This window comes from Amia ocellicauda, chromosome 12 (genome assembly GCF_036373705.1).
Source record: "Amia ocellicauda isolate fAmiCal2 chromosome 12, fAmiCal2.hap1, whole genome shotgun sequence".
NCBI lineage: Eukaryota > Metazoa > Chordata > Actinopteri > Amiiformes > Amiidae > Amia > Amia ocellicauda.
Window position 1 is genome coordinate 15,366,081 of NC_089861.1, and position 20,606 is coordinate 15,386,686.

General features: G+C 35.8%; 1 protein-coding gene across 1 annotated transcript in view; it reads right to left on the reverse strand.

Moving 5' to 3' along the window:
* The window catches only part of nr3c2 (nuclear receptor subfamily 3, group C, member 2), a 160,106-nt gene that overhangs the window by 47,610 nt on the left and 91,890 nt on the right, over nucleotides 1-20,606 (reverse strand). The window contains exons 3-5 of the mRNA XM_066718452.1: nucleotides 19,707-19,846; nucleotides 10,305-10,421; nucleotides 4,518-4,835 (exon numbers count right to left, since the gene is read on the reverse strand). Of these exons, the coding sequence (XP_066574549.1) occupies nucleotides 4,518-4,835; nucleotides 10,305-10,421; nucleotides 19,707-19,846 (575 nt within the window). The remainder of the gene's footprint in view (nucleotides 1-4,517; nucleotides 4,836-10,304; nucleotides 10,422-19,706; nucleotides 19,847-20,606) is intronic.

Consider the following 20,606-nt stretch of genomic DNA (forward strand, 5'->3'; position numbering starts at 1 on the left):
CAGCTGGCCGGTGTTTCAGGCTGTGTTGAGTGAATGTGTGCAGGACAATCCGCAGAGACAGTGTGAAGGCGAACATGATTCAGTTAACATGTCCATTTACAAGTTAAATTAATGAATAAATAAATACAGCAGATCTGGGTTTCCCTCTAAAACATTAAGGACTGGTTTAATAAATGCGTCCATAAACGCCATGACTGAGATGCGCACTTTAGTTCATTATAAGCTGCTATATTGTATCTGGATGATTAATCGTGAATCGTGTGTATTTTGTTCAACTGTAACTTGCCCGGGTTAAGGACGTCTGCTAAGTAAATTAAAAATAATACGGCAAAAAGTGTCGTTTGCAGTTACAGATCTGCAGAAAGAGTAATAAATTAAGGGAATCACACTGTCCCGTTTAAAATACATATATACTAGCACAAATGATGACAATAATAATAACAATACATATTTGCTATTTAGTATTATTGTTGCACATGGAAACATATTGTTATGGGGATGTGCTTGTCTGAATATAATGTTGTCTATACATGTTTAGCTCTTCCTAATATCTCTTAACAGAAACGTGTATTTATTACGCTGTTTACAATCATGTAAAGCACAAATAATAAAACAGACACAAAGTCCTCTCCTCGTCAGGCTGTCGCTCGCAGTATTGCTCTCTGTCTCTGTTTTTAACACAAACACAAACCAAATCCACAGTCGCTGCTCCTAGAGGGACGGACTTCACAGCAGCCTGGTTTTGCAGAAACAGCTCTGCACGGCATGGCATGACACGGACGCCTAAGCCAGTGGAACCGAGGCACTAGTGAGATAGAGTTAGTCACGATACCAGTAATTTACTTTACGCATGAACGCATGAGTCACAAAATAACCACTAGGTTTTATTTTTCGAATACTGAACAATATTGATAAATGGGTAGGAAAAAAAAGAAAATCTAACTATAAAACTACAACACCATATTAAATAACAGAATATAATATTTCAGGTAATTTGTAACAGAACATCATCATAATTTTTTTCAAGGAATTACACCTTATAATAATTGAATATGAAACAACCTTAAACATCTGCATATGGTCAAACATTTTTCAATTTTTATCAGATCTTTGAGAAAATGTAATGAATAAGTGTTACACAGACCCACATTGCATAGCTTTAATACAATGCACTGTGTGTGATATGGGGTTGAGCAAAAATGTTCAGCAAAAATTTTGCAATACAAATCAAAAAGAAAACAGGCCTACTTATTCTCTTAATATCAGCACTCTGTGTAAAAAAACATTTTGGGGATGTCTTGTCTTGGAGAGTAGGTCACCTTTAACCCAGAAAAGTGTAAATTAATTGTTATAGCTGTTTAGCCAGCCTTGGAGTACATTTGACTTGACTTATCCCCTTAACAACACACTGCCTGTATACAAATATAACTGCCGCTCAGATTTGGAGTAGCTTTTACTTATAAAATTTAACCATAAAGTTTACTCATAAAGTTTTAAACTCATAAACTCATAAACATTTTAAGTTAAGTTAAGTCATTATTGTTATTCAGCCAGCCTTGGAGTACTAACTCTCCTGATTTTGAGAAAATAATTTCTGAAAGAACCAATGAAGCAACAATTCCCAGGTAAAATACGAAGGCTTCACGAAATGCAACGAATCCAGATTTTCCGTGTCAACCTAGCCATATTAAGTGACATCAGTGTTGAGGTTTTTCAGTAGGCAATACGACCCCAGAATACCACTGGAATGAGTAATAATGTCAGAAATATTTCTCACTGTCCTAGAATATGAAAAATACAACCTGCATATTGATTTTCATTTCACGGGTAATACTTGTTCTATGCATCATGTGCACCAGACTTCAGTATTTAACAATGAAGAGCCGCATGCCTGACTATGAAAAGCCCTTAATGTTTCACATTCTGAAACTCAGTTTTGGATAATATATGTAAGTCCAAATTCTACACTTCAAGTTTTTCCTGTATGTTGATATTTAATGTTTCTTTGACAACTGTCTATAAAACCTTTGTGTCATAGGACAACTGGACAGTATTTCTTGAGAAAATTGAATTCTGGTGCTCTCCTTTTAATGATTAATATGCCACAGGATGAATTGTCTCTCTGACTGCCTGAGCTCTTCCTGTGCAGAGTGTAGAAGAGCATAAGTGTGTGATCTTCTTCAAAACTAAACAAAAATAAGAGGCATGTCTCCCTGTATGGGATACAACATGAGTTGGCAGATATTTATTTATTTATCAATCAATCAAAGTAGAGCTCCTATATGCTACATAATCGTATTACTAGACATTTGTTTGTTTTGCCTTCTCCTCTTTAAATTAGTAATAAAAATCTATACAATAACATCATATTATATTTACATTTTCTGTAAACTATAGTGTACATTTTGTACACCTGCCTTTTACTACGCCTAAATAGAATCATGCACAATATTTTTTACTTGCTCCTAAAATTGTACTTATAATTAAAGTTCTATATTTTATATTGTTTTGCTCTTACTGTTTTGTTTCTATAAATGAAAATATTTTGTGACACACTAACTTGCCTTGGGTAAGGGTATCTGTCATACATACATACATACATACATACATACATACATACATAACCTACAGAAAGAGGCTGGATAAGCAGCTGCTTATGAAACAGTTCAATTCCAATTCCAATTTACTTATTCAGTCATTGTTACACTGTAAAATAAATGCTCCAGCTTGAGGACAAGGTGCTCTCAATGTCATCAAGACACATTCTGACTTGTTGAACACCTAGCTATCTATTTATATATCCGGAAATAGCAAGCAGACACTGTGGAAGTATCAAATATTTGTGATACAGCATATTAAACATAAGGCTGTAAGGCAGACACACACTGAAAGTTAAGTGACTTTCATGTTAGAAAAAAAAAAGATTTGCAGAGGACCTTGAAAATTCACTTTATGCATTGTATTTTGAAACGTAGGCAAATAAGGTATACACTTTACTTCAGTTTCAAACACCCACATTCATGTGTAGCTAACTTAGATTTAAGAAACACTGGAACAGACAGCTAATATTGTCAATTGATAAAGTGCTAAGAGCCAACATGTACAGTGAGGGAAAAAAGTATTTGATCCCCTGCTGATTTTGTACGTTTGCCCACTGACAAAGAAATTATCAGTCTATAATTGTAATGGTAGGTGTATTTTAACAGTGAGTGACAGAATAACAACAAAAAAATCCAGAAAAACGCATTTCAAAAAAGGTATAAATTGATTTGCATATTGATGAGTGAAATAATTATTTGATCCCCTATCAATCAGCAACATTTCTGGCTCCCAGGTGTCTTTTATACAGGTAACGAGCTGAGATTAGGAGCACTCTCTTAAAGGGAGTGCTGCTAATCTCAGCTCGTTACCTGTATAAAAGACACCTGTCCACAGAAGCAATCAATCAATCAGATTCCAAACTCTCCACCATGGCCAAGACCAAAGAGCTGTCCAAGGATGTCAGGGACAAGATTGTAGACCTACACAAGGCTGGAATGGGCTACAAGACCATCGCCAAGCAGCTTGGTGAGAAGGTGACAACAGTTGGTGCGATTATTCGCAAATGGAAGAAACACAAAATAACTGTCAGTCTCCCTCGGTCTGGGGCTCCATGCAAGATCTCACCTCGTGGAGTTTCAATGATCATAAGAACGGTGAGGAATCAGCCCAGAACTACACGGGAGGATCTTGTTAATGATCTCAAGGCAGCTGGGACCATAGTCACCAAGAAAACAATTGGTAACACACTACGCTGTGAAGGACTGAAATCCTGCAGCGCCCGCAAGGTCCCCCTGCTCAAGAAAGCACATGTACAGGCCCGTCTGAAGTTTGCCAATGAACATCTGAATGATTCAGAGGAGAACTGGGTGAAAGTGTTGTGGTCAGATGAGACCAAAATCGAGCTCTTTGGCATCAACTCAACTCGCCGTGTTTGGAGGAGGAGGAATGACCCCAAGAACAGCATCCCCACCGTCAAACATGGAGGTGGAAACATTATGCTTTGGGTGTGTTTTTTTGCTAAGGGGACAGGACAACTGCACCGCATCAAAGGGATGATGGACAGGGCCATGTACCGTCAAAATCCCTCCTGAGATGTGTGCAAACCTGGTGGCCAACTACAAGAAACGTCTGACCTCTGTGATTGCCAACAAGGGTTTTGCCACCAAGTACTAAGTCGAAGGTGTCAAATACTTATTTCCCTCATTAACATGCAAATCAATTTATAACTTTTTTGAATTGCGTTTTTCTGGATTTTTTTGCTGTTATTCTGTCTCTCACTATTAAAATTAAAATTATAGACTGATCATTTCTTTGTCAGTGGGCAAACGTACAAAATCAGCAGGGGATCAAATACTTTTTTCCCTCACTGTATGAATGTAGTTATACTTGATATAATGGAAATACTGAGATTTCTTAAAATGTATTATATTCTGTCTGTTGGTGTAACTGTATATTTAATTGAAGGAAAAGCTTACCTGGAAGTACCTTTGCCCACTTGACAACTCGGATCATCTGTTTTCCTGCTAGCTGATTTAGACTGGAGAGCAGGTGGTCTGTGGTGTCTGGTTGGCTGTTGTCATACCCTGCATAAACAATTTCTGGCTCGACGATTTCCAGGATGCTGCAGATGGACGGAGCCAGGTATGGCGTCACACCTGGTACGTGAGGGACCAGGGTGGTACTGGCACTCAAGTCCTTTTCTGTAGCCAAATACGTCTGGCCTTCCTTTGGGCTCTGAAGTTGCTGCTCCTCACTCACTCCTTTTAATTTCCCAAGCTTCTTTGACTTCCGTGCTGCAAACACAAAATGACATCGCAATTGCATCAACTGAAATAAAGCAAGCCAAAGCTGTATTGCTGTGCGAACAAATCTTTTGAGGTATGGTTTTCCAGGGGATACTGTAGAATTCAAATTGATTGTAACAGATTCAATAAATCATACATTATAAAATAAAAGACCTTCAAACAATTTGTTAAACAATTTTGTATAATTATATAGACTACATTTTGACAATGTACATGTCAACAGGTTAAAAATAGGATAACTACAAGCAATATTAAGCACAATGTGCCAAGTTATGATTAAACCTCAGTGCTTTCTTGCAATTTATCTTGACTATTCATAAGTATTGTTCAGATGGAAAAATAAAACACTGATTGTTTATAGTGCTTGTTCAAGCTCATATCTCATCTCAGCCTCTCCAGAGACACAGCACAAGACCTTTCAAATGATAACAGTTTAAATCAACCATGTATTGTTCATAAGAACAATAATGTTTAAAATAAAATAAATAATCAAGTCCCCAGTGGGTGTCTGACAAGATGAAATATGTATACGCAGTCCTGCTGAGGCGATGATAAATGAGGTGACTTGCACACAGGCTTCCTCGATCAGCAAGGAAATATTGCCAATCCATTCTAAAGAGAAAGACATTTGAGTGAAAAAAAACAAACAAAAAAAACGGCTTGGACTTTGAGGTGGTAACATCTAAACTAGTGAAATCAATTAGTATTGCACAAAGCTTAGAATGTTCAGTACAACTTGACGGGGATGTCTTTTCAGTAGTAACAACCTTTCGACATGCTTGATAGGAAAAAGACAACTTAAAAAAAATGACATAGCATCAAGACAGGCAGACAAAAGAATAATTTGGAATCAGTACATTTGGATACAACAATAATTAACATTTGTCAACTTAACTTAGCAACTTAAATTCCTAAAAAGCTAAATATATTCTGAAAACTGAAAAGGCAGCTCAGTTCAATGTATGACACAAACAACTATAAAAAATGATCATTTCAATTAACTTAATGACATGTCATGTCAATGGTTATTATTTTTGAAGTTGTGTTAACTGCAGATTTTTTTAAATCTATATTGTAGATTAAAATACAATAACAGATCCATTACAACCCTCTGATTATATCTAGGATATTTTTGTGTATTCTATATTATACAATTTTGTTAAGCACACAACATCTGGATTCTTGAGGAGCACAAAACTCAACACCAGGTAGACTTGCTTCAATACAACACATATAACTTCATCATGTCACTTATATGTGATACGTTAACAAACACTGGCACTGTTGCCATTCTTTTTGGTGCCTCCAACTGTGCCTCAAAACCAAATCACTCCTTGTATGCTCCAGTTACATAATTGTTTCACAAGGTCAACCCAAACTCTGGCAGTTTCATTCAAATACAAGCAGAGCCCCTTTCTGTCAAAAAAAAACATGGACCACATAATTAATAATCACTTTTTCTAAATGTCGCAATATTAACATTTCAACCTTGATCAAGTTAGCATTTCACTGTAATGTTACTTTTTCTTAGCACTTTAAGCTTTACACCAGATTTTGTAATTTGCAAATCCTCAGCCATGCTAAAATACAGAGGAAATCAGACATGCATTAAATGTCATTATCTAATCTGTTACCCTGGAGACAAATGCACCGATCCATCATACCACAAAGAAGGAAAAAATTATCCTTTATAGTTCTACAGCTTTTTATAGTGTCTATGTGACCTCTGTAATAGTAAATGTCAGGTAATTACATTTTGAAAGGTGTGTAAATCTAAAATTATTTAATTTTTAGCATTATTGTAATCTGCATTTACTAAATCTCTCTCTTTCTCTCTCTCATATATATAGTGAGAGAGAGAGAGAGAGAGAGAGAGAGAGAGAGAGAGAGAGAAAGAAAGCGGAGACAGACAAACTATTGAGTATCATATTGAAGCTATTTAACAAATGGCACAACATTTTATATACATTTTCTTCATGCTCTGTTTTATGACTATAAAACATATAGATTATAAAAAATGACAAATTAGTTGATATTTTAGGGAAGGATCTTAGAATTGACATTTAGCCAGGGATTAGAGATTGGATAGATCTAATGAATCAGTATGATGTTACATTCAAATCTGTTTAAAATATTATGCTCATTATGCTCCTGCTTACCTATACATTGTTAGATCTGTTTTCACTGTGATTTCTCCTATGCCCCCTCCTTAATACCTAGGACTGCGCTGCATCATGTCTGTACTTGTTACCTCTTTGAACCAGGATGTATGCTTTGTATTTTGTATAGAAAGAGGGAAATAGAAAGAAACATAGCTCTTGGAGCTAAAACTAATGCAAAGAGCTTTTTTCAATACTACAACAGCAAGAGGTCAATCAAGGAAGAAGTGAAACAGATAAAGGGCAAACAGTGAAGTATCTGGGAAAATGAACAGGATGTGGCAAATGTTCTAAATGAGTATTTCACAGGTTTTTATAAAAGAAAAAACTGATAACATGCCACAGGTTAACAATCAGTCCAGTCAAACCCTAAGAGAGATCAGGACAAATGAGGAGGAGGTACTAAAGGGACTAGCAGAATTAAAAACAAACAAATCACCTGGGCCAGATGGGATATTTCCAACAGTACTTAAAGAAATGAGGGAAATTATTTATAGGCCACTAACTCAAATATTCCAAAAGACACTTAGAACAGGGGATGTGCCAACTGACTGGAAGATGGCAAATGTCATACCAATCCACAAGAAAGAGGACAAAACTGAGCCAGGAAATTACAGACCAATCAGTCTCAACTGCATCACTTGTAAAATGTTGGAAAAAATTATTAGACAGAAAATAGAGGAGCATCTTAATGAAAACCATATTCTTGGAGATAGTCAACATGGGTTTAGACGAGGCAAATCATGTCTTACTAATTTATTCAAATTTTTTGAACATAAATTGAATTATATAACCACACTTTTGTAATACACTTTTGTGTAAACTGTAAGTTACCCTGGATAAGGGTGTCTGTCAAGAAATAAATAATAATACAAATAATAATAAAATGTTGGCAAATATCTTCAAGAACAGGGAATGATGCAATGAGCAAATCACGTATATAAAATTTTCCTATTTACATATTTAGCATTACCAATAATTTTCAATTTTTACATCCACTTTAGAATTAACAATTGTTTTTTAAAGTGCTTCCTTGCATCCCTCCGACACTGATCTGGAGGAACTGAGGATGTGGCTGGTCACTTATCTTAACATGCAAGTAGCAAAACATAAAGGTCAGTTGCTGCTTCTTCAAGAAACTTAAAATATAATCACTAAGGTATCATCTGTATTAGAAGGCTCTGTGTTTTTGTACACATTTTCACATTGTTTCAGCGGAAACACTTCACACGTGCTTACCGAACAAGCCTCTTTACATCACTCACTCTGACTCCCAGCTGTGTCACTCCAGCAGACTATTGTTATTTCTTATATTGTTTAAAGGTCTGGATGAGTTCTATACTCTTGTGGATGGGTTGTGCATTTGTATTGTTTGAAGGCTAAGGCCCCCCATGCATTATGGCTAGGGTCTTGAATTTAATAAAGGTAGCAATAGGAAGCTAGTGTAGTGGATGAAATTGGGGAGTAGCATGAAAGAAGTGAGACTGAGATTATATAAGAAAAGTTATACTACACAAGTGCTTTTACATTTACATCATAAACACTACTATTCATTGTAAACCTGCCACTACAACTTGGCCCTCCTTATATCAATCTCATGCTTTTTACTCTAGAAAATAAAAGCATACTATGATCTTAAAAATAGAATAATACAAATACTCTGTTGCCCTAATATAACAGTCTTGAAATATTCTGGAGTGGCTTTTAGACATAGAGCACAGACATTTATATCACCATTGTTCAGTATATTTTCTATGCTTAAAATTATTTTCAGTGCCATAGATTGCAATAGAGTACCCTATTTAAACTATTTAATGAAACATTAAAAATAACATTGATTTAAAACCTCTTATTGGAGAAGCCATGTAGTTCAGCTCTTTGATATGAAAACAATAAACTTCTTACACGATGCAGTAAACCACTGCATCTCTTTGTTACTGTTCTTAGTTTATTTGTAAATCTGGAGATGCATCCACAATTTATTTTTAACCCGTGTTTATTAAATACATATTTTTTATATACAAGGTGTTTTTTTGAGTCATCGAGCATCATTGTCAGTTCATTTATTTTGTGCCTATTGTCCCAATTAGAGACAGACGGCGGTGGTTATTAACATAAGCAAGCACATTGTATTTTGAGTTCACCTAAACTGAACTAAACTAATACAAATATTTCATAAGATCAAATGGTAAAACACACAGAGTTGAATGGAAAGAAACACAGGTAAAACAAAAGCAATGGCAAAAAGTAAACTTAGATGGATAGGCATTTCTAAATTAGATGGATAGGAATGTCTATATTGCTTCTGATTAACAATGAAATTGCAGTTTCTATCTGACAAATCTAGATTAAGAAAGTAGAGATTCTGATTTTTTTACACCCAAGTTTTCTGAATCTGTTTTCTAAACTAATCCATATTCTTTCACAACTATCAATAAGAAATTTCAATCTGATTTCAAATATATTTCCCATTTAATAATTGTTTAAATTTTTAACAAAAATCACCCAAATAAATAAATAAACCACAACAGTGGTTTTAGTGAAGGGAAATAAACCAATGGACAGTATTAACCTTTTACTCATGAGTCTGGCTGATCTAAATGGCTCCTAGCATAGGCCAATGAGACAATTACATTTTTCGATTCATTGCACTAAAAAAGAGAAGTTCCAATTATTGTTGTGAATACAACACCAAGAAATAGGGATCAAGCTGTTCATATTCAATAGTCACATTGGGATTTCACTAGTCCCACAATGCATTTTGTATTATCTATTGTCATATCTAGACACTTGGAAATACTTGCCTGGAGTTTGGATAATGTAGGATTATTTAATATGCAAACAGTCCATACATTTTGTTTAGCAAGTACTGCTGCTGCATAAGCAGCCCTTTCTTCTCAATAAGACATGTATCATTACTGTTTTTTTCCCAGACATAAAAAGAAGCAGGTTGTTCAAACATCGTCAGACCAAATATAAAGCCTCCAGTGGACTAGTTTTTCTGTGTGCAGAAAGGCATGCTTTGGTCCAGATGTTTAATCCACAAATACAAAATCAATCCATGGAACATTTCATAAACCAAACACAGCCACATAACGGCATTATTCCTTCTTCCTTCTATCCCATAAATAGACACCAAAATCTTGAATACAATTGACTGCCTAACTGAAGGCCTTTTGGCTGAGGTACTGAGTCCATCCTTCCAGTGGATGTTTATAGTGTTCTAATGAGGGAAAATTGGTCATATTGATACAAGTGTTAGGATGCTGCTTAAACAAACATGTTTCAAATTCCATACCTCCCAAGTTCATTCCAGCCTGCAGACACTTTCGTACTCTGCAGGCTGGGCAGTTCTTTCTTCGAATCTTGTCAATGATGCAGTCATTTCTCCCTGCACACAGGTAGTTGTGCTGACCTGGAAAAATACAAATCATGAATATATATCAGAGTCATATCGCTGATAAAACTTAAATATATTTTAAATAATTCAATTTAATTAGCCCTGCTTTGAAAAAAAAAAAAAAAACTAAACTGGCAGATACAAGGAATATACTAGTTTTGTTAAACCACAGATAATACACTTGTTTAATGAAAACATTTTTACAATTTTGATTAGTGTTAACAGTAATTTGCATTAATAATCCAGATCTAAGTAATACATATATTTTTCTGATGAATTTAGGCACTAATCTAACAAGTATATCTACAGTACCATTAAAAAAATGCATTTATATAATACAATCATGTTTGAGTATAACTATGATTTGAGGATCTAGACAAAATATGGTATTATTAGTTTTATGATAACAGACATAGGTGTTTTACTGAATTATACATAGGATTACTATGATAAAACAAGCCCCCTCCTGCACAGGTTAGAATTTGCTCCTATTTCAGGCCAATTATGTTACATTAGCACTAATGCAAGGTTGTGTGCAACACACCCACATGTAGCCTTGATCAGAACTATGAGCTCGGCTACGTGATCCACAGCTGTAGAATAAGCGGTTCTGTGCATCACAATGTTTAACACATTTTTTCTGGGTCACCTGTGTCTGTACCCAATTAACTAGGAGCAAAGATATCTATTAATTGCATACACTTGACTGAAATGAGCAGTGTTTAAAAACAAGACAGTCCTTCTGAGGAATATATGTGCACTGTATTTGTTTGGAAGCTGCCAGGAGCTGAGTAACTGCAGGAGGAGCAACAGCAGATGTAGCTCAGTCACTATTTATGGCCAAGTCACATGATCATTACATAAGCCCATTTTTCTTGCTCTAAAAAACAGTAAACGGCAACACAGGAAGCACGATGCTGTCCTTTATTCTGAGCAGGGCAAAGTCAATTTAGATAAACCCAACAGCCCCTTGCTAAAAGTGCTTTCCATTCCCGTGATTCTGGTTAATTATTGTCAGAAACAATTATACACTCTCAGATATCAAACTTCCTGTATTTGTTTTTAAAACTTGTTTATTCAACATTTGCAAAGGATGGCCTTGCTGATCATTTCATAGTATCATAGATGTTAAAGGGTGCCTTTATTTACAGTACACATTGAAACACAAAATAAGTGATTACAATCAATGACTGTTTGCCCTTGTTCAGTTTTCACCTGACCATCTGCAGGCAGATTTCAGTAGTTTAGACAGGATGGTGGGGGGGTGAATAAATGATATATAATTACACTGAATATTTCTTGTTGCTTAATTACTTAACACTGCTTCACCCAGGACCAAATATGCTTTCATACACGGCGTATATGTTTAAAACAATGACACTCCTTCAACTGCGATGGTGCTAGACAAATAAAGGAAAATAAGTCTATGGTAACAACATTGTCACTTCTGAGGGGCCGTACTTCAGTGACTCAGAAAACTGGGAACACACTGGAGATCCTGAATGAATTGTGATCTACTTTTAGCCAGTGATGTCACACTCTGGCACACATAAGCATTGGGAGCTCAGCCTGGCAACTCAACTATGAAGCAGAGTGTTTTCAGGGAAGCAAAATCCTTTTGGATCACAATGAGTCTCCTATAATGCTGACCATGTCCCCTGTGGAGTCCGTACCTCTACAGTTAATAATTCAACAAAGCATGGCCTAATTGTGAAAAACAAGTATGCAAGGAACAATTATATACACATACAATAGTTTCAGTATCTGAAACCTGTGCAGCACTTGATATACATTAATAATTATTATCATCATCATTAACGATGATGTACATAATACAAATACATACAAATTTATGATTTAAGTTTGTCTGTAGAAGCTGTGAATTTTGCACTGTTCCTCAAAAAAATATTCTCACGAGTCTCAGGCTCATATTTGCTATGCATGCAAATAAAACAAATCTAGATATGAATCTAGTATAGAACACTGTTAGAAACATTATGTATTTTATGTGTTGAAACATGAACTTTTACATAGATATATTTTTTTTAACATATTACTTCAAGGGTAATTCAAAGTTACATCACAATGCCTCATAGTGTTAAGCAATTAAATATATTCCTGCCTTATTGTATTACATTCAACTTTTATTTAAAATAAATGTCACTCATACAGAACAACGTAAAAATAAATACAAATAAAAAGCTAATACATTTTGTGAACAGAGGATTTTGACCATTCAAGGGCATTTTTCCACTTTTCACATTAAAGTGCTTAATCCTCTTAGCTGTTGACCAGCTGTTGTGTGGTTTCCTACTAACACGTTTGCATTTGTGCCTGTGTGGTGCCTGTGTATGTTAACATGCACATACACATATATTTTTCCCTCTGCTGTGTTCCTTATAATACATGATTTCTGTATGTTTGTTTATTCTGTTTACACTGTTATTTTGCAATTTAACTTAAGCTCCTCCATTTAGGGTTTTAAGGAGTGTTTTCAAGAAGAATATGTATTCACGTAAAATATGACTCTAAGCAGACGCATCAACAATCATGCGGAACAAATAAAATGGGAATTGTATTGCACTTCCACTGTATTATGCATATTAGTGTGAAACTATTGAATTCATTTGAAAGTGGGTGTGTGCTAAGCATCTGCATACTTGTTCTCAGATTGCAGGGCATTGAAAAGTCTTTCTTCTTGCAAAATCGTTGTTACTTTGTGCAATTTAATATAATAGTGTGCTTCAATATACACTCACCTAAAGGATTATTAGGAACACCTGTTCAATTTCTTATTAATGCAATTATCTAACCAACCAATCACATGGCAGTTGCTTCAATGCATTTAGGGGTGTGGTCCTGGTCAAGACAATCTCCTGAACTCCAAACTGAATGTCTGAATGGGAAAGAAAGGTGATTTAAGCAATTTTGAGCGTGGCATGGTTGTTGGTGCCAGACGGGCCGGTCTGAGTATTTCACAATCTGCTCAGTTACTGGGATTTTCACGCACAACCATTTCTAGGGTTTACAAAGAATGGTGTGAAAAGGGAAAAACATCCAGTATGCGGCAGTCCTGTGGGCGAAAATGCCTTGTTGATGCTAGAGGTCAGAGGAGAATGGGCCGACTGATTCAAGCTGATAGAAGAGCAACTTTGACTGAAATAACCACTCGTTACAAACGAGCTATGCAGCAAAGCATTTGTGAAGCCACAACACGTACAACCTTGAGGCGGATGGGCTACAACAGCAGAAGACCCCACCGGGTACCACTCATCTCCACTACAAATAGGAAAAAGAGGCTACAATTTGCACAAGCTCACCAAAATTGGACAGTTGAAGACTGGAAAAATGTTGCCTGGTCTGATGAGTCTCGATTTCTGTTGAGACATTCAGATGGTAGAGTCAGAATTTGGCGTAAACAGAATGAGAACATGGATCCATCATGCCTTGTTACCACTGTGCAGGCTGGTGGTGGTGGTGTAATGGTGTGGGGGATGTTTTCTTGGCACACTTTAGGCCCCTTAGTGCCAATTGGGCATCGTTTAAATGCCACGGCCTACCTGAGCATTGTTTCTGACCATGTCCATCCCTTTATGACCACCATGTACCTATCCTCTGATGGCTACTTCCAGCAGGATAATGCACCATGTCACAAAGGTCGAATCATTTCAAATTGGTTTCTTGAACATGACAATGAGTTCACTGTACTAAACTGGCCCCCACAGTCACCAGATCTCAACCCAATAGAGCATCTTTGGGATGTGGTGGAACGGGAGCTTCGTGCCCTGGATGTGCATCCCACAAATCTCCATCAACTGCAAGATGCTATCCTATCAATATGGGCCAACATTTCTAAAGAATGCTTTCAGCGCCTTGTTGAATCAATGCCACGTAGAATTAAGGCAGTTCTGAAGGCGAAAGGGGGTCAAACACAGTATTAGTATGGTGTTCCTAATAATCCTTTAGGTGAGTGTATATATATATATATATATATATATATATATATATATATATATATATATATATATATATATATATATAAAATGCATCATTAACATTAATATAAATTTTCAATCCATCTATCTTTATTACAAGAAGGAATTTTGTCTAATTTTACAAAGAGCAAAAGGGGAGCTAAAGGTGTTGGAAGATTGGGTGTGACATGGTCAATTATTAAAACTCTTGAATAATTCATATAACCTGTTCAGATATTAAGTCTTGCATTTCTCATTCAAACAGTGTTGGCTAGTGTTGATAAGGACAAAATCAATGTGACAGTAAAAATTCACCCATCAAAATGAAAACTATTAATTAAAACACATATTAAATATTGCCCCTTCTGAAACATTTTTAACAGAATAACCACCGTTTCTGGAAAATGTGTTATCTCTTGAGGTCTATGTGTATGTGACCTTTTAGAGTTTTCATTGAAGTAACAAACTGTATCTTGGATGATGAAACAGTTTTCACATTTGCCTATAATAATTACTGTTATTATTATTATTATTATTATTATTATTATTATTATTATTATAATAAATCATCATAATTATAATTATAACATGTATATTTACTTGCAGCATTTCACTTCTGAACATGGTCAGAACTGATGATACATAACTTTTGGGTTTGCATCTGTTTATGAATATTTATATTTCCTTGAACAAACTATTTTTCTTTTACACTTTTGAAAGTGGAATTCTGGTGCATAATCTTTATAGCTTGGATGTGAATGTGAGTCAGACTGCATGTCATAATGTTCTGGAGCACACACCACAATCATTAAAGCAACAGGATCCATATTAAATGTATTTTGGTATTTTATAATACGAATGCTGGATTATATACTTTAGTATTTACTTCTAACATGTTACACTTGTTTTCTGTGGACCAGTATGATATGTTTTCGGCTTGTACACTGAAAGTTTGGATTTTTGTGTACATAACATTGAGACTGGGTTGTCATGGATACCCCACTAGTGGCATTGCTCTTACTTGCACCGTGCAAATTAACCATTTACCATATACCTGCATAGTTGGCATGGAAGCTGGTTCCAGCCATCTCATAGTTTTGGGCATCATAGACAACATAGTACAATTATATGGCAATATACAGTATTGTACTGGATTTAAAATGTGTGTTGTAGTAGGATTAAGTACTATTATTATAGATAGATAGACAGACTGACTGATTTGTTAGTTATTTTACTGACTATTTTATTTATATTTACTTAAGTGTTTGCTACAACTAAATCAACAAGATTTTATCAGAAACCCTGGATCACCTGTCACTTGCAAAAATGATTTCCAATGAAACATGTATTCCTCATTTGAAAGGAATGAAAGGGTGAACTTTTTTGTCAAACTGGTGAACCACATCTGCATCCAAACTACAATGTCAAGAATCACTTGTTTCTGCAAAACTAATGTTAGGAACACAGACTTTTGAAGTAGGTCTATATGAAGACAACACTGTCTTCATATAGACTAGACATAAAAGGCTATTTAGGGTACTGCATTGTGTGATATGAATATTAACTATATGCAAATATAACTAGAGACAACACAAACAGAAAATGGGAAATCTAAATAATATATTTTTAACCAGAAAAAATAAGTAGTCATTAACAAGAAGGCAGAATCTTCTGAATAAATTACTATAACTCTTACTAATCTCAGATAACATCCTTTTTTATGGCAAAATATATATTTTTAATCTTCAAAAGCTGGTATCTGGTGTCTGCATTTACACTGCTTATGTGAATTACATATTTTCTTAGTTTAACTATAGCTCAAACATATTTAAAAATGCATAGAATAGACATACTTTTTAAGTCTGATTCTCAGACAATGCATGCTTTCCTACTTCACAGACAATGGTGGATTCCAAAAAGATTAGAACACAAATGACAATTAAGCAAGTACTATATTAATTCTTCTCATAAAATTTTCACACTGAGAGAGGAATAGCTGTTTTCCTTATGCCCCTCTGGTGCTTTCTGTGTTTCACTGCTGACTCATCTCCTTGAAAAGCAAAACTCGCACTGGTGCACTGAGGTCAACCAAGGTAACCAAGCCGACTGCACAAACCACTGCTACTGTACACCCTACAGAATACAAATAGGATCCTCCAGCACCAAGGTTCAAGCTCTACACCTCTGTTATTGTTATGTTAGTCAAACGAATGAAAGTTAATATAAGTAAAAAGGAAAATAATCTCAAACTAAGAAAATACATTCCTTTATAAAAGAAAGGTGCAGCCATAACATAATTAAATTAATCTCATTTTACTTTCTCATCCCATCTCAAATGTTTATAATTGCTGTCTATAAATAAGTTAATCTTCATTTTCTAATTTTTAAATCTTTTATATTTTCATTTATAATTTCCTTTGCACGACTGCCTCAGATTTGTGCATTTCTTATGTTATATATAAAAAAGCAGAGTTAAAGCCATAACTAACAGCTTGTTCCGTCGCATTTCATTAGGGGCACTTACAATTTCCCTTGAGGTAAAATCACAAAGCATTTTACAATGAATTGATTACAAGCTTCAGAAAACAAGATTATTTGGGGGCACTTAGAATTAAATTAGGAGACAGGGCTGAAAATAAGGCAAGAACATGCTTATGTGTTTATGTTTGGATCTGTGAGTCTAAGACCCCCCCCCGCCCCTACCCAACCTAATTGACATAACAGAATTGAGTTACATTACAAGAAAGGCTCAATACTTAAACTGTGCGCTTGTATGCTTCCTCCTGGGGCTGTGTGTTTAAAAAAAGGATCATGCACAATTCTCATGCTGTTTTGGCATATTAGCACTGCAATTAGGATGGCAAACACTGAGCATTTCCCTTCAAGGGATAAATGCTGGTTCTGTACAACAAAGCTGGCTTTAAAATTTCACAGAACAAACAACTAAAAACTTGGGATAAATGGATAAAGTAACTGATGAAAATTTGACTGTCCACTCTGCAACCAAATTAATTACACGTTGCATGTTGTAGTTTACATTTTTTGCTATACTATTTTATCACCTGATACCTCTTCATTCAAGAGCATTTGTGTTATAAAGCACTGCTTAACTGCTACCTAAGAAGATGGTTTCCTTTCAGTTTCTTGGCATGATGTATTATTATCTAGACTGTTTCCCAAATTAAGTATTTTTAGCTTGGAGTTGCATTCTAATGCAAAATAGCTTAATGTGACCATATAATAATGTAAATAATAAATTGTGTTTAAGTCTGAGCAGAGGCAGTATATTGAGACAAGAAATATATACACTCACCTAAAGGATTATTAGGAACACCATACTAATACTGTGTTTGACCCCCTTTCGCCTTCAGAACTGCCTTAATTCTACGTGGCATTGATTCAACAAGGCGCTGAAAGCATTCTTTAGAAATGTTGGCCCATATTGATAGGATAGCATCTTGCAGTTGATGGAGATTTGTGGGATGCACATCCAGGGCACGAAGCTCCCGTTCCACCACATCCCAAAGATGCTCTATTGGGTTGAGATCTGGTGACTGTGGGGGCCAGTTTAGTACAGTGAACTCATTGTCATGTTCAAGAAACCAATTTGAAATGATTCGACCTTTGTGACATGGTGCATTATCCTGCTGGAAGTAGCCATCAGAGGATAGGTACATGGTGGTCATAAAGGGATGGACATGGTCAGAAACAATGCTCAGGTAGGCCGTGGCATTTAAACGATGCCCAATTGGCACTAAGGGGCCTAAAGTGTGCCAAGAAAACATCCCCCACACCATTACACCACCACCACCAGCCTGCACAGTGGTAACAAGGCATGATGGATCCATGTTCTCATTCTGTTTACGCCAAATTCTGACTCTACCATCTGAATGTCTCAACAGAAATCGAGACTCATCAGACCAGGCAACATTTTTCCAGTCTTCAACTGTCCAATTTTGGTGAGCTTGTGCAAATTGTAGCCTCTTTTTCCTATTTGTAGTGGAGATGAGTGGTACCCGGTGGGGTCTTCTGCTGTTGTAGCCCATCCGCCTCAAGGTTGTACGTGTTGTGGCTTCACAAATGCTTTGCTGCATACCTCGTTTGTAACGAGTGGTTATTTCAGTCAAAGTTGCTCTTCTATCAGCTTGAATCAGTCGGCCCATTCTCCTCTGACCTCTAGCATCAACAAGGCATTTTCGCCCACAGGACTGCCGCATACTGGATGTTTTTCCCTTTTCACACCATTCTTTGTAAACCCTAGAAATGGTTGTGCGTGAAAATCCCAGTAACTGAGCAGATTGTGAAATACTCAGACCGGCCCGTCTGGCACCAACAACCATGCCACGCTCAAAATTGCTTAAATCACCTTTCTTTCCCATTCAGACATTCAGTTTGGAGTTCAGGAGATTGTCTTGACCAGGACCACACCCCTAAATGCATTGAAGCAACTGCCATGTGATTGGTTGGTTAGATAATTGCATTAATAAGAAATTGAACAGGTGTTCCTAATAATCCTTTAGGTGAGTGTATAATGGGGAGCACTGAGGTATATTGTAGATACATTAATTACTAAAGGCATGGATGGTGACTAAGTACAAAACATTGCCAAAATAGCATATTCACCACACTGTCCACTTCATTACAAAACATTAAAATTTGGATTCCATGTTAGATGATTAGAGTTTCGGAAGAACTGAAAGAATTTAAATGAAAAACCCCTATTAAAAAAAAAAAAAATCTGTATGTCCAGGGCTCTGTTATAAAACCTGTTTATTTAAAGCCCTGTTGTTTCGCTGTAAACAGTTCTGCTTTGTTATGGCTGGCTCTAGTATGGTGACACAATCACAACAAATCTATCCCTGAGTATAAATTCCAAAATAAGCCGGTAAAACATGTTTTAACCTAAATCAAAATAAATACTGAGTATATATGTGTACTACATAATTACAACATGAGTTAGAAAACATTACCACAATAGTATTTTTTTCACAAAAGTAGAAGGCAGTATTTGATTTTGAGCTTCTTTTTATTTAGCTAAAACACTAAAGAAATAACTTAACTTTTAACTTAATTAACCCTTCATTATGTGTAATTTAAAAATAGGTTTTCTTAGTCAATAAACAACTTAGTGTTTGAAAACCAACAATAATGTACAATAGCATAAAGCAGTTACACTAATAGCGAATTAAGAATTAAGTATTAAGGAGCTAAAGGGCTTAATGTAGATGTCAAGAGGTCAAATGCATGTTTTCGAGGTTCTTACTGATCTCAGCCTATCAATAAAAACCTTTATGTTGTAAAGTTTTGCAGAAAAGGGGTACTGTACCTTCTACGGCTCTTTTGAAGAAAACCTTACAGCTGCCACAAGTAACAACACCATAATGACATCCAGATGCTTCATCCCCACAGACCAAACACACCTTTGCAGGGGCAGAGGAACCGGAAGAGGAATTTCTTAATGATGAGCTGCAAACAAATCAAAGGTATAGAATTTAGACATTAGTCCTTTTAAGCATCTTAATTTCAGTCAATATATTATTGTAGCATCACATATATTAATTCATTCATTCATTACAATTTGCTAAAGCTGGAGCCCCAGAAGTTAACAGAACTGGGAACTCATAACTGTAGTTCATTATCCAAATGCATTAGCGGGGGCTTAAGAGAACAAATATAAGGCACAATAAATAGATGTTGCAGAAAAGCACTTAGAAAAAAAGAAGCATTCACAGTACATGGGGGCAAGCAAACAACCCTATAAACCTTGCATACATTTTATGACCAGTTATCACCAGCACTTCAGAAGTGGGTTTTGGGAATTGCAATACACGTTTTATAGTTGAGCCTCTCTTATCATACTTTTTTACCATGTGGATTTAGGTCAATGCAGCTATTCTAGGTTGCTTCACAGGTCACTTCTAGAGAGCTGTATTACTATGCTACAGGAATTGAGCAGCAAAAAATAGCTCTACAAATAAAGCAGGAAGAGGGCATCAGAACACAAAGACCATGTGGACTGGCAGTAGGGAGAAGATGGAGAGGAAGGTTATAAAGCTCTTTTTAAGCAGTTCACCTTCCAATATCACTCTGAAAAATATATCTATTGCAGCTTTAGGGTATTAATTAAGCACAGTTTTTTTTATTGAAGAAAGAAACACAGATTTTGTCAACACATACAAATATATAAATATGTAAAATCATTGAAAGATACAAATAATAGTCATAT